The sequence below is a fragment of the Chlorocebus sabaeus genome, chromosome 11 (assembly GCF_047675955.1).
Source record: "Chlorocebus sabaeus isolate Y175 chromosome 11, mChlSab1.0.hap1, whole genome shotgun sequence".
Classification (NCBI taxonomy): Eukaryota; Metazoa; Chordata; class Mammalia; order Primates; family Cercopithecidae; genus Chlorocebus; species Chlorocebus sabaeus.
The window spans coordinates 72,509,238-72,526,804 of record NC_132914.1 but is presented as its reverse complement, the minus strand read 5'-3'; the positions used below and the strand labels follow the sequence as shown (position 1 = coordinate 72,526,804).

At 34.1% G+C, this 17,567-nt stretch overlaps 1 protein-coding gene across 9 annotated transcripts in view; it reads left to right on the top strand.

Moving 5' to 3' along the window:
- CAPS2 (calcyphosine 2) overlaps nucleotides 1-12,342 on the top strand; it is a 59,847-nt gene extending 47,505 nt beyond the window's left edge. For 8 of the 9 annotated variants that reach the window (XM_037996796.2, XM_037996791.2, XM_037996795.2 and 5 more), the window contains 3 exons: nucleotides 3,258-3,377; nucleotides 5,974-6,070; nucleotides 9,986-12,342. In XM_037996796.2, coding sequence (XP_037852724.1) covers nucleotides 3,258-3,377; nucleotides 5,974-6,070; nucleotides 9,986-10,161 — 393 coding nt within the window. In that variant the 3' untranslated portion in view covers nucleotides 10,162-12,342. The remainder of the gene's footprint in view (nucleotides 1-3,257; nucleotides 3,378-5,973; nucleotides 6,071-9,985) is intronic. The other variant, XM_037996800.2, reaches the window with a different exon arrangement.
- Nucleotides 12,343-17,567: the final 5,225 nt, after the last annotated feature.

The following is a 17,567-nucleotide window of genomic DNA, read 5'->3' as shown; positions in this document are numbered from 1 at the left end:
TAACATTGTTCTGACATACCCATCTTTTTGGTTTTTATGATGTTTAACGTCTTTTGCCCACCTAGTGATACATACTAGGGATCATCTAACTTCCCCTCTTCCTTTTGTAGATTAAAACAACAACAACAACAACAACAACAATAATAAAGCAGCAATAGGAAATTAGAAAACCTTAATGTCTTTGCTTACAATCACATGAGTGAGAATGGAAGAATCACACAAACTGTTTCCTCTGCTTTCACACAGCAATAATCAACACAGAATACTTCTGCAACCAAATGCATGTGGGGGTTCCACCCATACTAAGCAGTTGAAACCCAGTGGACAACCTCTAATTCAATTCAATTCTGACATTATCTACCTAGAGATTGACTCCGATCCCACAGGGTGAGATCTTAGTTCTACAAGACAACCCCTGCCCCCAACACACTCTGCATAGGGCACCAGTCACAGGTTTGGGTCCCTGGAACTTGTGGTCAACTAATTTCAAGTTTGGGGTTTCCACGACCCGCTCCTTGGGTTCAATTAATTTGCTGGAGCAGCTCACAAAACTCAGGAAAACTTATATTTACCCGTTTATTCTCATGGATATTACAAAGGATACAGATGAAGAGATGAATAGGGCAAGGTATGGGGGAAGGAGTGCAGAGCTTTCATACCCTCCCTGGGTGCCACCCTCCAGGAACCTCCACAACCTTAGCTACCCAGAAACTCCCTGAACCCTGTTCTCTTGACTTTTCTATGGAGACTACATTGGATAGACATGACTGATACATGGACAACTGTGTCGAAATGTGATTGGACAAAAGTGTATGACCTAATACTGATAGACTGAAGAAGGAAACCCAGTAAGGAATGCCTGTTCAGACTCTTCTTGGCCTCTGTGCAGCATTCCTTCCTCCATGGTGGAGGCAGGACCCCTTCTGAAATGGGGGTCTTATGGCCTACAATTAGACAAGGTAGATCAGAGAATTTTTTATGGCCAGCTCCAACACAGAAAGGCAGGAGATGATTCCTGCCTTGAAGAGGGAAAAGAGCAGGTGAAAGAAGGGCAGGAGAAGGTCAGAGAGGAAAAGAGAGAGATTCCATTTTCTGAGGCCTAAAGTGCCCTAATATTATAATAAAAGATTGTAACAAGAACAAGGAAGGGCAATGGGAATTATAAACTGGGCCTATGGATGAAATCATATATATAATATATATGTGTATATATGTGTGTGTGTGTGCTTGCGTGTGTGTATATGTGCTTGTGTGTGTATGTGTTTATAAAATCACAAGTAATTAATAGCCGATGTAGGACTAGAACCCAGTTAATATGTTCCCGTCTAGTACTTTTTCTGTATCATAACAGTACTTCCCTTTTTGATTACTTTGCTACATTGTTATGATTAGGTCTAGGAACAAAAACTATAGTAATTATATAAGACTTCTAACATAGAGGGAACATATTATGAAAATATGAGCACGCGTCCTCCTTTTCTCATATATTTTAATAATATTTTATATTTTTTTTCTGTAATATCACTGTAAACTGCTCATGCAATGATAAGCACATACAAACAGCTCGAGAAGAAGAACTTAGGAATCACTAACCTAGGTCTAATTTTGAAACTAGAGAGTGTTTGTGGGAAGGCATAGTCAGCCATTCTCCCTGATTTGAGATTAAAAAAAATTGACATGTACCCTAAAAAGCCTAATTTATATAGAGATACTATCAGTGATTTCCTTCAGCTTTTTTTCAATGTAATTATTTTCCATTGTGTACCATATCTTTGAAAGAAAGAGTATATATATGTATATCTCTTAAGTATATATAAATATAAATATGTATTTCTTGTTGACGATTATGTTAAATTACTCAATTCTTGAAAATTATTTCTTTTAAGCTTTAAGAAGTATCTTTCAATTCTAGTAATCCATGAATTGGATGAGCAAATTGGTCTTCTCCTGTGCATATTACTCTTGATTTTAAAGGTCAAGCTCATGTTCAGTTTAAATGCACTGATGCTTAAAGTCTGCATAATGTGCAGTACATTATGATAGACAAAGATGTATGGGGTTGTCGAGAACTGAGGGAAGGCAGGCATCTTTAGATTGTTTTTCTAGTTAAAGTTTTCTTTGAAAACAAAAGGAGGGAGTGGAAAATGATATTTTTTGAGTACCTATTATTTGCTAAGCACCTTGTTAGGTATTTTATCTACATTCACATTTAAAGGTAACAACTTGATTAAAACATTGAAAAAATATATTTACTTGGGTTTGAGAAAATGATGCTGTAATTTCTTTGTTGTCAAGGAAAACTGTGTTAGAACTTTCTATTAAGTAGTGCATTTGCTGAAGAAGTAAATGGTAATGTAATGGTAAAGTGAATAAACTGGCATAAGGAACTTATTCAAAATTATACCTTTCAGTGTAAATTATAGAATGATATTAGAGTCATTCAAATCTATATTTTCAAGCATGAAGACTAGCAGAAATATAATTAGTGGTTATAATGCCATTGGAAGCACTCCAGGACCGAATGTGACTTTTGAATTAACACAGATATAATACATTAAAAGTATTTAAATGTTTAAAATTGAGTAAATGGTAACCGCACATACACAGACACACGCAGATATCTATATATCTCTATGTAGATAGATGTATAGATATAGAAATAAAGTTGAAAAGATAAATTGGTTTCCAGAGCATGGGGAAGGGGGTTGGTATACAAGGAAAATAGAAAATTGGTCAAAAGGTACAAGTTTTCATTACACAGTGGATTAAGTTCTGGGTGATCTATTGCACAGCATGGTAACTATAGTTTATAATAATGTATACTTCAAAATACCTAAAAGGGAGGATTTTAAATGTTCTTATCACAAAGAAATGATAAATATTTAAGATGATAGATATGACTGTATTATTCTACAATATACACATGTATTGAAATACATGTATTGAAATATCATATTGTACCCTGTAACTATATACAATTATTATTTGTCCATCAAAAATAAAACTTAAAAAAGATAAATCTGTGAGCTATTGCCACTCCTAAATGGCTCCTAACTTTACAGAACCGTTCACCATAGGTTCCTATAAATCACTTTTTTAGTGGCTTTGATTGGATTTTTATGTAACTTCCTCAATTTTCTTATTAAATGAGTTATCATATCTAGGACTACAGAAGATGTAACAAAATACAACTAAGATGATTTTGTTGTGACAATATATAACTTAAAATTGCAACAGTTATCTCTGATTATTTCTAGGATTTTGAGTCTGCATGGCTAATTCTGGATGACAATGGCAATGGTAAGGTTGATTACGGAGAATTCAAACGTGGTATTATTGGTGAAATGAATGAATATAGGAAATCATATGTTCGAAAGGTAACTTTGTTAAGTAATCTTTCAAATTGTTATTTTTAATAGACTGTTAGGTTCAGTATTTTAAAAGTTTAATGAATTACCATTTAAAATGTTTTAAATCTATTTACTTGTAACATATGTTGGGTTTAGTAAAACAGAAAACAGGTCCGTATGCATACAAATCGACCCAGAATGAAGCAAAATAACTTGTGTATATATTTTAGAGAAATGCTATGAGGGGAAAATAAAGTTTGAAATCAAATTTTGGTTAACAAATTACTAGCTCCATAAGTTGTTGCCTCCATAAATTACTAGCTATGTGAATATATGTATTATAAAATATTCCTAAGCCTCAGTTTCCTTTCTCATAGAATTGGTGTAAAGATGGAATAAGATAATGCATATACAATTCTTAGCATTGTGGCTGTTCCAGTGTCAATACTCCAGACATTTTGTTTTAGGATGATGACTAAAAAATGTTTCTCTGGTGTTTAGAATATGCATGATAAATATTAACTTGTAAATTAAAATAATCATGTTAAATTGGAATTAAAAACAGGAGTACTGACTTTAATAGGAAGCTATGTATTACTTGAGTTTTGGTAGCCATTTTTTGGATCATACTTTTGAGCAACATAGTTAGCTTTTTTTTCTTTTGTATATGTACTTAATATTGAAACAAAGCTATTCTATATAATGTAAATAATTATATAAATCTCAAATACAGAAATTAGTCTCTACTGGGCAAGAGACACAGTAAAAACCTTAAATTAGACAAATTCACCACATAATATTTATGAATGTGTACTTATTCATGCTTTCCATGTCCTTCCTGGTGATAGGTTTGAGAATCTGGAATCGAAATTGGAGACTTGTGTGTTTCATAAATCTTGGTAATGGGAACAGAGGGCAAGAGAAGTGTTATGCAGTTCTGTATTAGTTTGCTTGGGCTGCCATAACAAAATACTACAGACTAGGTGACTGAAATAACAGAAATTTATTGTCTCATAGCTCTGGAGGTTAGAAGTTCCAAACAAGGTGTCAGCAGGTTTGGTTTCTTCTGAGGCCTCTCTCCTTGGCTTGCAGATGGCTGCCTGTTCTCTGTGTCCTCACATGGTCTTCCCTTTGTCTGTATTGTGTCCTACTGTCTTTTATTTATTTATTTTTTTGAGATGGAGTCTTGCTCTGTGGCCCAGGCTGGAAGGCAGTGGTGTGATCTTGGTTCACTGCAACCTCCCCCTTCTGGGTTCAAGCGATTCTCCTGTCTCAGCCTCCCAAGTAGCTGGGATTACAGGCATGTGCCACCATGCTTGGCTACTTTTGGTATTTTTAATAGAGACAGGGTTTCGCCATGTTGGCCAAGCTGGTCTTGAACTCCTGACCTCAGGTGATCCACCCACCTCAGCCTCCCAAAGTGCTGGGATTACAGGCGTGAGCCACCGTGCCTGGCCCTACTGCCTTCTTATAAGGAGACACCAGTCATATTGGATAAGGGGCCACCCTAATGATTTCATTTTAACTTAATTATCCCTTCAAAGGCCCTACCTTGAAATACAGTCATATTCTGAGCTGCTGGGATTAGGTTCAACATATGAATTTTGGAGGACAAGTCAGTCTACAATAGCTTCCATATTTCTGTGAATGCAATATTGTAAATAACCAGACTTGATTCTAGTTTTGACCCCACTGCAAATATAGAATGTTGCTTTGGGTAGCTTGTGTCTTTCTAAGTAGTGAATACTCTTCCAATGAAATATTTCATGATATCTTATGATACTCAGAGCTACACTGAATTAGAGGAACAATAACACAACTACATTTTAAAAAGTGTATTAAATTTCAAGAAATAGAGTAACATAACTCATTTAAAAAGTATTTCACTTTTTCATTGATTTTAGGGAGGAAATATTTGCAAATTCACTTCTTTAGTTAAAATATTCGTCTTGGCAATCTCTTTTGGCCATTTATACAAATCCTAGAGCTGGAAGTTACCTGAGAGGTCTTTTACCCATCTCTTCAGTTTTCAGGGGAGAGAGGCCATGGAAATAGAGGTCAGGTTAATTTCTCAAGGTCAGGATGCTAGAAAGTGGTAGAACTTTCTAATTGAGTACAGATTTCCTAGTATCTTGCTTCACTATCTTTTTCTCCTGTATTTATAACGGTTCTTTCATATATCAGTATAGTACTTTTAAAATGCTGTGTTTATAGCTCAGAAATAACCTACTATAAAATAGAAAATTAGATTCCTATGTCTAATAATTTTACTTAAAAAATAACATTTGTCAGGCTGGGCATGGTGGCTCACGCCTGTAATCCCAGCACTTTGGGAGGCCGAGGCGGGTGGATCACCTGAGGTCAGGAATTCGAGATCAGCCTGACTAACATGGCGAAACCCGGTCCCTATTAAAATACCAGAAATAGCTGGGCCTGGTGGCAGGCACCCGTGGTCCCAGTTACTCACTTGGTAGGCTGAGGGAGGAGAATTGCTTGAACCTGGGAGGAGATTGCACTGAGCTGAGATCACATCTTGCACTCCAGCCTGGGTGACAGAGCGAGACTCTGTCTCAAAACCAACCAACCAACCAACAAACTAATAATAATAACATTTGTCTATTAGGCCTTTATGAAACTGGATTTCAACAAAACTGGCAGTGTGCCTATTATAAACATAAGAAAATGTTACTGTGCAAAGAAGCATTCTCAAGTACTTTCAGGTAATTATTCGGAGTTAAAATGCATTGGACTTTGAAAATGTTTTAAAGATAGTATCTTTATATTAATTTAAACCTTAGATTGAGGCATTGGGGGGGAAATAAACTATTTTTTTGAACCAGAAACTTAAGAACTATTTGCCTTTCTTCATTTAATAGTTCTTAGGTCTATTGCCTGTACTCGTTTGTTTGTTTGATATTTATTATCAATATAGAACTCATTTCCTATTTAGGAGATAGTAAGGGATTTAAGTTAAAAAGAATAATATAGCTTTAGAAAATAGATAAATACATATGCAGGTTCTCAGAGTTATTTCTACTATATCTTCTTATATAGTTATCCATACTTAAGGATTTAAGCAAAATGAAGGAGTGTCTTTCTTTAGGGATGGAGCTATACATAGAATGAATGTACATATATCTATCAAAATTTGAGGATATTGTAAATTCCATAAAGTAACTCTAGAGATTCATATCCTACTGTATTTTTTCTAACTTTTTTACATAATTGTTTTGTAAGTACATCCTTTTTATAAAGAAAGCATTTGACCACAACTCTCCTCTTTACATTTCCTTCCATAGAAGTCAAAATTATCATTTAGCATATATATTCCAGCTAATACATTATGAATTTTACTTATTCTATGAATTTTCATGGCTATGTGCATACTATAAATATTTAATACTTTTTGAAGTTTTTTTTGACATGAAAGGTACACTGAAGATAATGTTATATAATTTGCTTTTTACACTCACCAGTATGTTTTGGATTTCTTTATATATTAATCTACATTGAGCCTCGTTAGTTTTTATCTTGCAGTATATTATTCTTTTTATAAATCAATATACTATCATTTACCTAGCCATTGTTTTATTGTTAGATTTTAAGTTCTAATTATTGATCAACAACTAATGAAGCAATAAATGCGCTTATTTGTGACTCTTCAGGCCTGTTTTCTACTGCTTCCCTGGAGTGATATTAATACCTAGAATTACTGGGATGTCTGCATTTAAAATTTTAAGTGATACTTCCAAATGACATTGTAAAATGACTATACTAGATTATATAGCCATTTGTTGAAGAGTTCTTTTCCTCCACAACTTTGCCAAAAACTTTCACTTTGCCAATCTGATAGGTTAAAAAAAAAAACATTTTACTTGGAGTTCCTTCATTACTAGGGAGGTTAAACATATATTTGTACGTTTATTGATTGTCCATCTTTAAGGCATATTTATTAACCCTATTTTATAATAATTTCTTTTCAACTTACAACTTTAATTCTGTACTGCTAAATACTGTAGAATACTATTATTTTTAGAATTTTATTCCTTACTATTAAAAGAGAAACACTGTAATTACTTTGGTTTCTTATCATCATTAACTCTTATATATGGTTAATTTGTCACTTTTAATTATGAAATGAAAAACGTGAGATTTGGTTATGAAGATTAAAGCTAATCATCACTGGATTCCAAATTTCTAATTACCTATTTCTGGTCGAAATAGTTTAATTTGCTTATTCATGACATTAAATAAATTACAGCTACTCTAAGAGAATTTCTAGTGTGTATTTAATTGGTGCTAGTGTATTTTTTTCCTTTAAACACATGTCATTGTCTGTTTCTTTCTCTTAGTCATACTAAATATAAGAACGAAATAGTTTAACACCATGTATTTTTTCTCTTTCTCTTTTCTCATCTAATAATATTAATTAGGTTGCTAAAATAGCTTCAGGTTTATTACGTTTCATGGAATTTTTGATGAGGGTTTTATTTTTGTTGTTGTTGGGAAAGCCTTTCTTGGTTTCAGAAATTCCATAATTTGTCTTTGCGTTCACATTAAGAATGACAATAGGTAAGCTAAATATTCCTAAATAGAAGAAAACTTGTCACTGTATTTCAAAGAAGAAAAAAAGTACCCCTATTATTATTTATTATTGCAAATTATAATCTATTCATATGCCCACCTCTGGGATATAGTTTGTTCACAATTTACAATTAATTTCAAGGTAAGGCTCTTATACCACGTACAATTTAATTTTAACTATAGAAAATATTCCTTCTTAAATTTGCTTAAGTAATATATTAGAAAAAAGTATTTTAAGGTTTAATATAAATGGAATATCCCAAATATATTTCTATGTAATAGTTTTAGAAATATAACATTTGTTGCTGTAAATATTTTCTAGTCTCTGAGAGGACTGAAAAAAATTCAGTAATAGATGATAGGAGGTAGATATTTCCTGGGTGAGGGATATAAAGGAGGTATGAAATTCTTCACTATTTGAAATATAAATCAGAGTGAAAAATGTTTTCTCAGATAAAAACTGTGTTAAAACTCCTCTGTTCAAAAGTATGGATGGTAAACAAAGGGAAATTTCTACCAAAATTTGTTTTTATATAGATGGGATCTTGATTAATTTTTAACCTTGACTAACATTCAATTAAAACTTCATTTTATTATTTTATATTACCATCTCTATGTAGCATCATTATTCAGTCTTTTTACATTCAACTTGTATTTTATAGAATAATCACTTTTTCTCTATTTCTTGTATATGTTTTTAAAAGAAAGCAAACTTCTTAATATTCAAAGCAGATTTCATTCCTTTAGTTTGGAAGACACTTTGCAATGCATTATTGTCTGTGTCCATTAAAGAACCTCTGGTTTGAGGGAAAAAAATTAACTCTCACCTTAATTTTGTCCACCCCATTAGACAAACGGTTTGAGTGGTATTCCCATCTAAGCCTGTTATTTAAAACATAACCTGACTTTAAAACGTTTTAGATTCCAAGTCTTTGCTATTGTGAATAGTGCTGCAATAAACATATGTGTGCATGTGTCTTTATAGCAGCATGATTTATAATCCTTTGGGTATATACCCAGTAATGAGATAGCTGGGTCAAATGGTATTTCTAGATCCTTGAGGAATCGCCACACTGTGTTCCACAATGGTTGAGCTAGTTTACAGTCCCACCAACAGTGTAAAAGTGTTCCTATTTCTCCACATCCTCTCCAGCACCTGTTGTCTCCTGACTTTTTAATTCTCATTGTGGTTTTGATTTGCATTTCTCTGATGGCGAGTGATGAACCCAAATGTCCATCAATGACAGACTGGATTAAGAAAATGTGGCACATATACACCATGGAATACTATGCAGCCATAAAAAAGGATGAGTCCGTGTCCTTTGTAGGGACATGGATGCAGCTGGAAACCATCATTCTCAGCAAACTATTGCAAGAACAGAAAACCAAACACCACATGTTCTCACTCATAGGTGGGAATTGAACAATGAGAACACTTGGACACAGGAAGGGGAACATCACACACCTGGGCCTATTGTGGGGAGGGAGGAGCGGGGAGAAGGGAAGGATAGCATTAGGAAATATACCTAATTTAAATGACGTGTTAATGGGTGCGGCACACCAACATGGCAGATGTATACATATGTAACAAACCTGCACATTGTGCACATGTACCCTAGAACTTAAAGTATAATAAAAAACAACAACGACAAAACGTTTTAGAGGGTCACATAGAAGTTTTTTGACCCCTTTTCTGCTATTGTATATGGGCCTCTGTTTATTCTCTTTTCAGTGTTATCTGACCAGTCACTATAGCTTCCTTTCATCTTTCAATTCCTCTGTTCTTTTTAAAATTTTATGATAAAAAAAAATTGTGTTCTATGCTAGGATCCTGGAGATAGATCAGTGCAGGAGAGCAGGGGACAGGGAAGGAGTGGCAAATTGAATGAGATGAAATAATTCCAGTTCATGTGTAAATAAATTGGCTGGCAGTTTGACAAAAGATTTCAAATTGTTGCATGTATTTTGTAAGATGATTAAGTATTCCTTTATCATCAGTCATTTCACTGAACTTTTCAGGAAACTGTTTCATACTCAGTACTATTTTACAGGCCATTCAACAGAGGAAGAAATTAAATCATCCTTTCTAGAAACATTAAAAGTTGCCTGCAGCAAGTCTGACGAAGTTTCATATGGTGAATTTGAAGATTACTATGAAGGTTTAAGTATAGAAATAATAGATGATCAAGATTTTGTTACCATCTTGCGTACTCCATGGGGGATTTAGTCTTTAATAATACATATGTCATCAGCACTAAGCATTTTATTGGAGAGATGATTTCAATGTAAAGGATGATCAAACACTGGAATATATTTTCCTAGGACTTCCTTTATTCTGTTTTTTTTTTTTTGTTTTTTTTGTTTGTTTGTTTGTTTTTCATTGAGTCTGGAAAGAACTATCCAGAAAGATGTAGGGGCATGTGAGTGTGCACGTGTATGCCTGCTCACATGTCCATACATTTGTAAAAGTGTCTTTTTGGTTTATTACTTATCTTGCATATATTTTAGAGGTCATTTTTTATTAACTTCAATAGGAAAGTTACATCTGCATCAAACAATATGGCAGCATGTATTTATTAACCAAGTTTCCTGTCCTTTCACATTGTTTTTAAGCTATCTCTTCCTCAGAATATATTTGCCATCATTGTCAATTTGATAAATTAGAATTGGGCCTAAAGCCAGTGAAATAATTCAATGTGTTTTTAACATATGAAAATATTAAAGGATATGCAAGAGAAATGTTTCAAGCAGTGTGATTATAGATGTTTTCTGTATATAGAATATTTAGAATGATGGAGGTTTACCCCTATGATGCTCATTTAAATACTGACTTGTCTTGTAAATCTTTGTCTTCTAAATTATGTACTGTTGTTGGTTAAATAGAGCACAATGTAGTTATTCTAATGACCAGTTGTATTTGTTCTTTTATTCTGTTTTTTAACAGCATCCTTTTTACCAGCATACAATTGTTATTTAGCTAGAAACAATACAATATGAAAGGGAAATGTTCTTTATTAAGATCAATACATTATCTTATTAAACAAAGATCCTAAAAGTGTATTGTTGCAAATATGAATCTAAGGAATAGTTCAGTAATTATTGCCTAAAATGTGAAAGCATATTTTGTATCCTAAAATGAATGTATGATGTTCTAAACATCTCTTTTTGTATAACAAACAATTGAAACATTTCCTTCTAAATATGTGTTATTTAATAGTTACATGTGTTGTAGTCATTCTTTCTAAATTCTTTGCTAGTCATTTCTTCCTGGGAATGCAGAGAAAAGAGACAACTTTATGAGTTGTTTCCAACTTCATAATTTTAAATTTTCTATGTTAATGTAACATAAATTAGAAAAAATAAGTGATTCAAAAATGAAAATATTTACTTTGTAGAATATGACTTTAGACATCACTGTATCCATCTATACTTGGCAGCAACATGAGAAGTGTGATACATGTGAACCCAACAAATTCAAAGTTGCGCTTTTCAAGATTTGAGAAAGTACTAAAACTTAGTACTGAGACATGAGAGGGAAAATATGTGTAAACCTCTTAGTGCTATTTTCACTGGCTAAATTCTTTATTTCTTGACTTTTTAAAAAATTCGGTTATTGGCCGGGCACGGTGGCTCAAGCCTGTAATCCCAGCACTTTGGGAGGCCGAGACGGGCGGATCACGAGGTCAGGAGATCGAGACCATCCTGGCTAACGCGGTGAAACCCCGTCTCTACTAAAAAATAGAAAAAACTAGCCGGGCGAGGTGGCGGGCGCCTGTGGTCCCAGCTACTCGGGAGGCTGAGGCAGGAGAATGGCGTAAACCTGGGAGGCGGAGCTTGCGGTGAGCTGAGATCCAGCCACTGCACTCCAGCCTGGGCGACAGAGCGAGACTCCGTCTCAAAAAAAAAAAAAAAAAAAAAAAAAAAAATTCGGTTGTTAAAATTAAAACAATATGCTAGAAGACATTTTGGCAGAAATAAGTCTATAACACTATTTTTGTCACATATCTTTTTCTTGGAAAAATGTACCCAACTATAGAAATCTTAAACCATACAAATTGTTCTTATTAAAAATGACTAATACTGGAGGTGCTCAATATGCATATAGTGTGTTTTTCATTGATAATTTTTATTTAGTTCTTAATAAACCTATTCTTAATGTTGGCATGTCATATTTTTCTGTTTCTATAATCAGAAACTGTGTAGTCTGTTATACCGTAAAAAAAATGGGAAGCTACTTTTGGAATGTAACATGCTAACATGACAGCATACTCTTAATAGTCATCTTAGTCTTCCTAATATAAGCATTCACATGTGGTTATTCGTAGGAAATATCCCTACTTATGAGATTTTTTTTGGTGTATTTTGTTAGAATTGGTGACACAATAAATCATTCTGCTTTTGGATTTGCCTTACTGCCTGCATTCTTCTTTGATTTTGGTATAGTAAAATCTGTTATTTAGTATTAAACTTAATAAAAGAGCATTTAAGAGAAATGACATTTCAAACATCCACAACACAACTGACTTTTGAAATCCTATGCTTAATAGTCTTTGTAATTCTAAAAGACATTTTGAAAACTTTAAAATATTAAATTATATGTTGTAATGTTGTTACATGAATTTTATAGTTATGTATATTTTATAGATCTCTATATCTTTGTAAGTTACTTGCTTGTATGCTATATAATTGCTTTCTCAGTTAACCATACTGTTTATGGAATTGTATATATTGATTTTACTGTTTTTATATTTTAAAAATAAAAGTTTAGGGAATTTTAAGGAAAAACTCACATTTTATTAAAAAGACAAGGGATATTATATAGGAATTTTAAGCTAACTTTTAATGGAAAGGATATACATATTTGAATGATGGAGCAATTACAATATGGTTAAAAATGTATGTCCCTGTTTTAAATTTTATAGTATATAAATATATGTGCTAATGAACCAGTGACTCTGCAGAGAGGAAGTCACTTAGACTAATTCATAATTTTGATACAACTATAGATCATATCTTATTTTACATATTACTTTTGACTTCCTGTTTAAGTTGTTATCAGTTAGGAGAGAATTGTGTACATTAGGCTATGTTTACTGCAGATTATGTAACATGCTTTTATCAGATTATAGTTTGTAGTGCTTGCGGATATAAAACATGTACCTTGATAAGCTGTAATCACTACCAGGTTGACCAGCAAGGACAAACATGAAATGCTTACAAAAAAGAAAGTACTTAAAAAAAAGAAATAGAAGGTAATGAGCATATATAAAACAAGCCAAGCAAGAGAAGAGCCAAGAGAATCTGCAGAGTAGACATGGATGTGTTAGTTTCTGATCATGAGAAGAAGCTCTTGTCATATCCTTCCATTTTTATTTTAAAGTTCTATAAACTACTGAGGAAAATTGATTTCTTGGATGTACTTACTAAAGAGTAAATGCTTCATATTGGAGCCACTGTGCACTTAATCATTATTTATTCTGCCAGTCAGTCATTTGTACAGGGTGAGTGGCACTACCCTTGCTGTAGGCCAAGGCTCTGAGATATTCTAGATTTTTCTCACACTCTCTATTATCCACTCAGTCTCAGGTGTATTGGTTCTTGAATTTATCCATTGGTTCTTTAAATTTCTCTCGTTCACTGTTTTCAGTGCTTATGCCTTAGTTCAAACTCTTACCACTTGTCATGTGTACTCCCCCTCATCAACTCTGCCTCCTTCCCAATGCTGTTTCAACCCATTGATGTTGGAATGCCCTTTTGCAATATACATTACTTCCTGAATAAAATTCTTCCCTGATACCTCATATCTCTCAGAAAAGTTCAAGCTCTGACCTTAACACATAAAACCTAAAAGATCTGGTTTTCTTAAACTCATCTCCCTATACTCAGCTCATTCCCCACATTCTTCCAGTCATTTTGAACTATCTAACAGCTTTTAAAATGGATTGTGAGGTTTCCAACCTCTGAGCTTTCATATCTATTCTGCTACTTTTATCTAAAATTATTTTCTGCACTTAGTGCATTAAATTAATTCATACTGATCTTCAAATACCTCCTTAAGAATAATGTCTTCTGAAAAGTTAAATCAGACAAACTCTTGAATCTGATATATTGGGATCCCATTGGCACCCTGGGTGTACCTTTACTGTAGAATTCATCACTTTCTACTGTAATCATAACTCTGCTTGTGTTTCTCTCACTAGACTGTAAACTTCTTGAAGGTAAGAACAATATCTTATTCAGCTTTGTGATCCTGGTGGGTGTCTAGCAGTGTCTGACATGGGGTAGGCGTTAAATCAATTATTAGTCGACTGGGTAAATGTGTGATTTATTGAGCAGAAATTGTCAGGGTTCTTGTTTTGGAGCACTTTTGCGTCGAAACACTTTAGTAGACTTCACGTAAATAGTATGAACATGCAATTTTGTGCAAAATTCACCTATGGAGGCAGTAAGTTACCCTAATAATGCACAGAATGCATGTTCTAGCTGGCCACTTGTCCACAAAGTCTCACTGCTTAGGGGCTACTATATTCACTCGCATTTCTTGGAACTCAGTCAACATCAGCTAATTAGGCTTCTAAGCATAATTAATTCTATCCATGAAAATGGTGTGCTCTTAGAGCCTTAAAGGAATCTTGGTCCACCCATGGATCAGAAAGATTTCTGGTTGTTCGACTGATAATAAAGTAAGCAGACCCTGTCCTGGAATGTTGCTGCTACTTCCTTTTTGAACCTTTCGTGCAGAGTGATGGCTGAAGTCTCTAAAGGACAAACTGCTGGGATTGTACTGATTTTACAGAACAGATTGTGTAAACTTTTTTGGCCTCCTTGCTAAGAAATGTTTGTTTAATAAATGTTTATGTGGCAGAACTTATTCTCAAATGTATGTCATTACAACCTAGAAATAAGGCATGGGGTAGCTAATTTCCACCTACCTCAAAGACTTTTTTGCAGAGAGGGCCATGGTTACCTACCACAAGGAACCTATTACTTGTGCGTGGCTTAATTGGCTTAAGTTAGTTCATAGCTGCCGTTCTCTGTCAGACACTGTAGTATGCATCACAGACCCAAAAATGGCATGGCATTTAGGCATATACAGTGCCGAAAGTAGTAAAGTTAAAGATTCAAATACCAGAAGTCCATAATTGATATAACATGGACGCAAACTAGGTATAGCAGAGCATTTAAGACCTGTAAATGTCATCCTAGGGGAGTAATAATAATTCACTATTCTGAAAACATATGATTTATTAAGGTATTATTGAAATGCAATGGAAGTATTTTAATATAAAATACTGAAATGGTAAAGGATTTTGGAGATTTGATTGTATAAATTGTGAAAACATACTAATGAATACACATTTTCAGATTTCTCTCTTTAATCTTATATAAGCTGATTTGTATAATTTTTGGATATTCAAGCAAAATAAAGCCATTTGGAAGGATTTGAAGAAGCAATTACCTATCCAGGGGACAAATTTTATTCAAGGAGAAAAAGAAAATCAAGTTTCTTGTTGCTTTTAACTTTCCCTTTTATCAAGTTAGGATGGGACTTCCAAGCCATGTCTAAATGAATTTAGTTATAAAGTGTGAAGATTCTCACCTTCGCAAATACATGTTGAATTTCCTGGGAATGTTTAATGATGATAAAGCCGATATGAAACAAATGACTGTGTTTCAAGGAAATTGTGTTTCTCTTATGAAAGTTGCATATTTAGTAGAAGAATTTTATCAAGGAACTTTTTAGAAAACGTGTTATAAATGAAAAGTTATTTTGAGGAAGCATTCAGATGACCATTTTATTAAGAAAAAATATGTACTTATATTACTATTTTAACATAAACTATGTGGAATGAGCACAGGCTTTGAAATCACTGAATACTGACTTCAGACTGGAGCTCTTCTAAAAATTAGCTGTACGACTTTGGGAAGCTGTTGAGTCTCTACTTCAACTGCAGGTTGATGTGAGTATGGAATAGATATGGATATAACAGAGATGTAGATATAGGTATAGTACTTACCACAGTCTAGCACATGCACGTGCACACACACACATACATGTATTCTAAATACTCTATTTCCTCTGTTTTCTTCAATTAATTAAAAGCTTCTCTCTCTTTTTTTTTTTTTTTTCCTGATTATGCTGAATGGCAATTATAAGAGCTATTCTTTTAAAAACATATTTTTACCAGGTAGGAATGATTTGTATGCCACCACTTCCTCCTGAATTTAATAAGCCTCTCATTATTATTAATTCTCTTTCTTCAGCAGAGTCCACGAAAGATAATCAAAACCTTCTATTAGGGCTATTAACTCTTTTCCTTCAAAGCATGTAACAAGGTGGCAGCTTATTAAAAGGAGTTAGTAACAAAATTTGTTGTTATTCAAATTAACTGGAAAATAATACATATGTGAGGCTAATTTTGTCTTTAAGGACCTTAGGTAGCATTGCTATTTTCTCTGGTGTACACACTAAGACCACTGATGATACTGAATTCTGTAACATGTGTTTTCCAAACAGCTGCAATAGTATCTCTCATCCCATATACTCTTACATAGTGAACTTGACTTTGCATCAAGAGATGGGCTCTATGTCCCCTCTGCTTGAATCTGGGTGACTTGTTAGTCTCTTGCAGCCACTAGATTGTGTCTAAAGTGATACTGTGTTACTTTCCAGACTAGGCAAAAAAATGCAATGTAGTTTCTGCCTTGTTTGCTGGGACACTGGAGCCATCAGGTAAGAGGTCACACTACCTGAGACTGCCAAACTAGAGGGGCCACATACTTGTGCTCTGGTTAACAGCTACAGCTGACCTCTCAGCTGAGAGCTAACTTCAGTTGTCTACATGTAAGTGAAATGTCTTGGGTTTATTGCACCTCTAATCAACACCTTACTACAATCATCTAAAAGATCTCAAGTGAGAACTATGCAGCCAAGCTCTTCTATATTCTTGATCCCCTGTTTTGTGAACAAAGTAAAATGGTTGATTTCAGTTGTTAAATTGTGTGTGTGTGTGTGTGTGTGTGTGTTTACAATAGTAAGTAGAGCAAATCCTTACATAGAATTTGAATAAGAGCAAGAATATTAAAAACATTTTGTCAGATATACTGAGGAGTTAATTAATATGACCCACAATTGACACAATTCTTCTGAGATATTAAAAGAAAAATGATACAGTAAGTCTACATGATCTAAGTTGTGTGGAATAAAGTGATCTGATAGAATAAAAGAGATCCCTCCTGCTCAATTACAGTAAGTCAGGCAAGCTTTTATCTTTATTGTCTCACAATCTGAGGCAGAAACTGTGAAGAACTAAATTCAGAATCTGAACCATACTGTGATGGTTAATATTGAGTGTCAACTTGATTGGATTGAAGGATGCAAAGTATTGTCCCTGGGTGTGTCTGTGAGGGTGTTGCCAAAGGAGATTAACAGTTGAACCAGTGGAGTAGGAGAGGCAGACCCACCCTCATTCTGGGTGGGCATCATCCAATCAGCTGCCAGCATGGCTAGGATCAAAGCAGACAGAGGAATGTGGAAGAACTAGACTGGCATCTTCCAGCCTCCATCTTTCTCCCATGCTGGGTGCTTCCTGCTTTCAAAGATCAGACTCCAAGTTCTTCAGCTTTTGGACT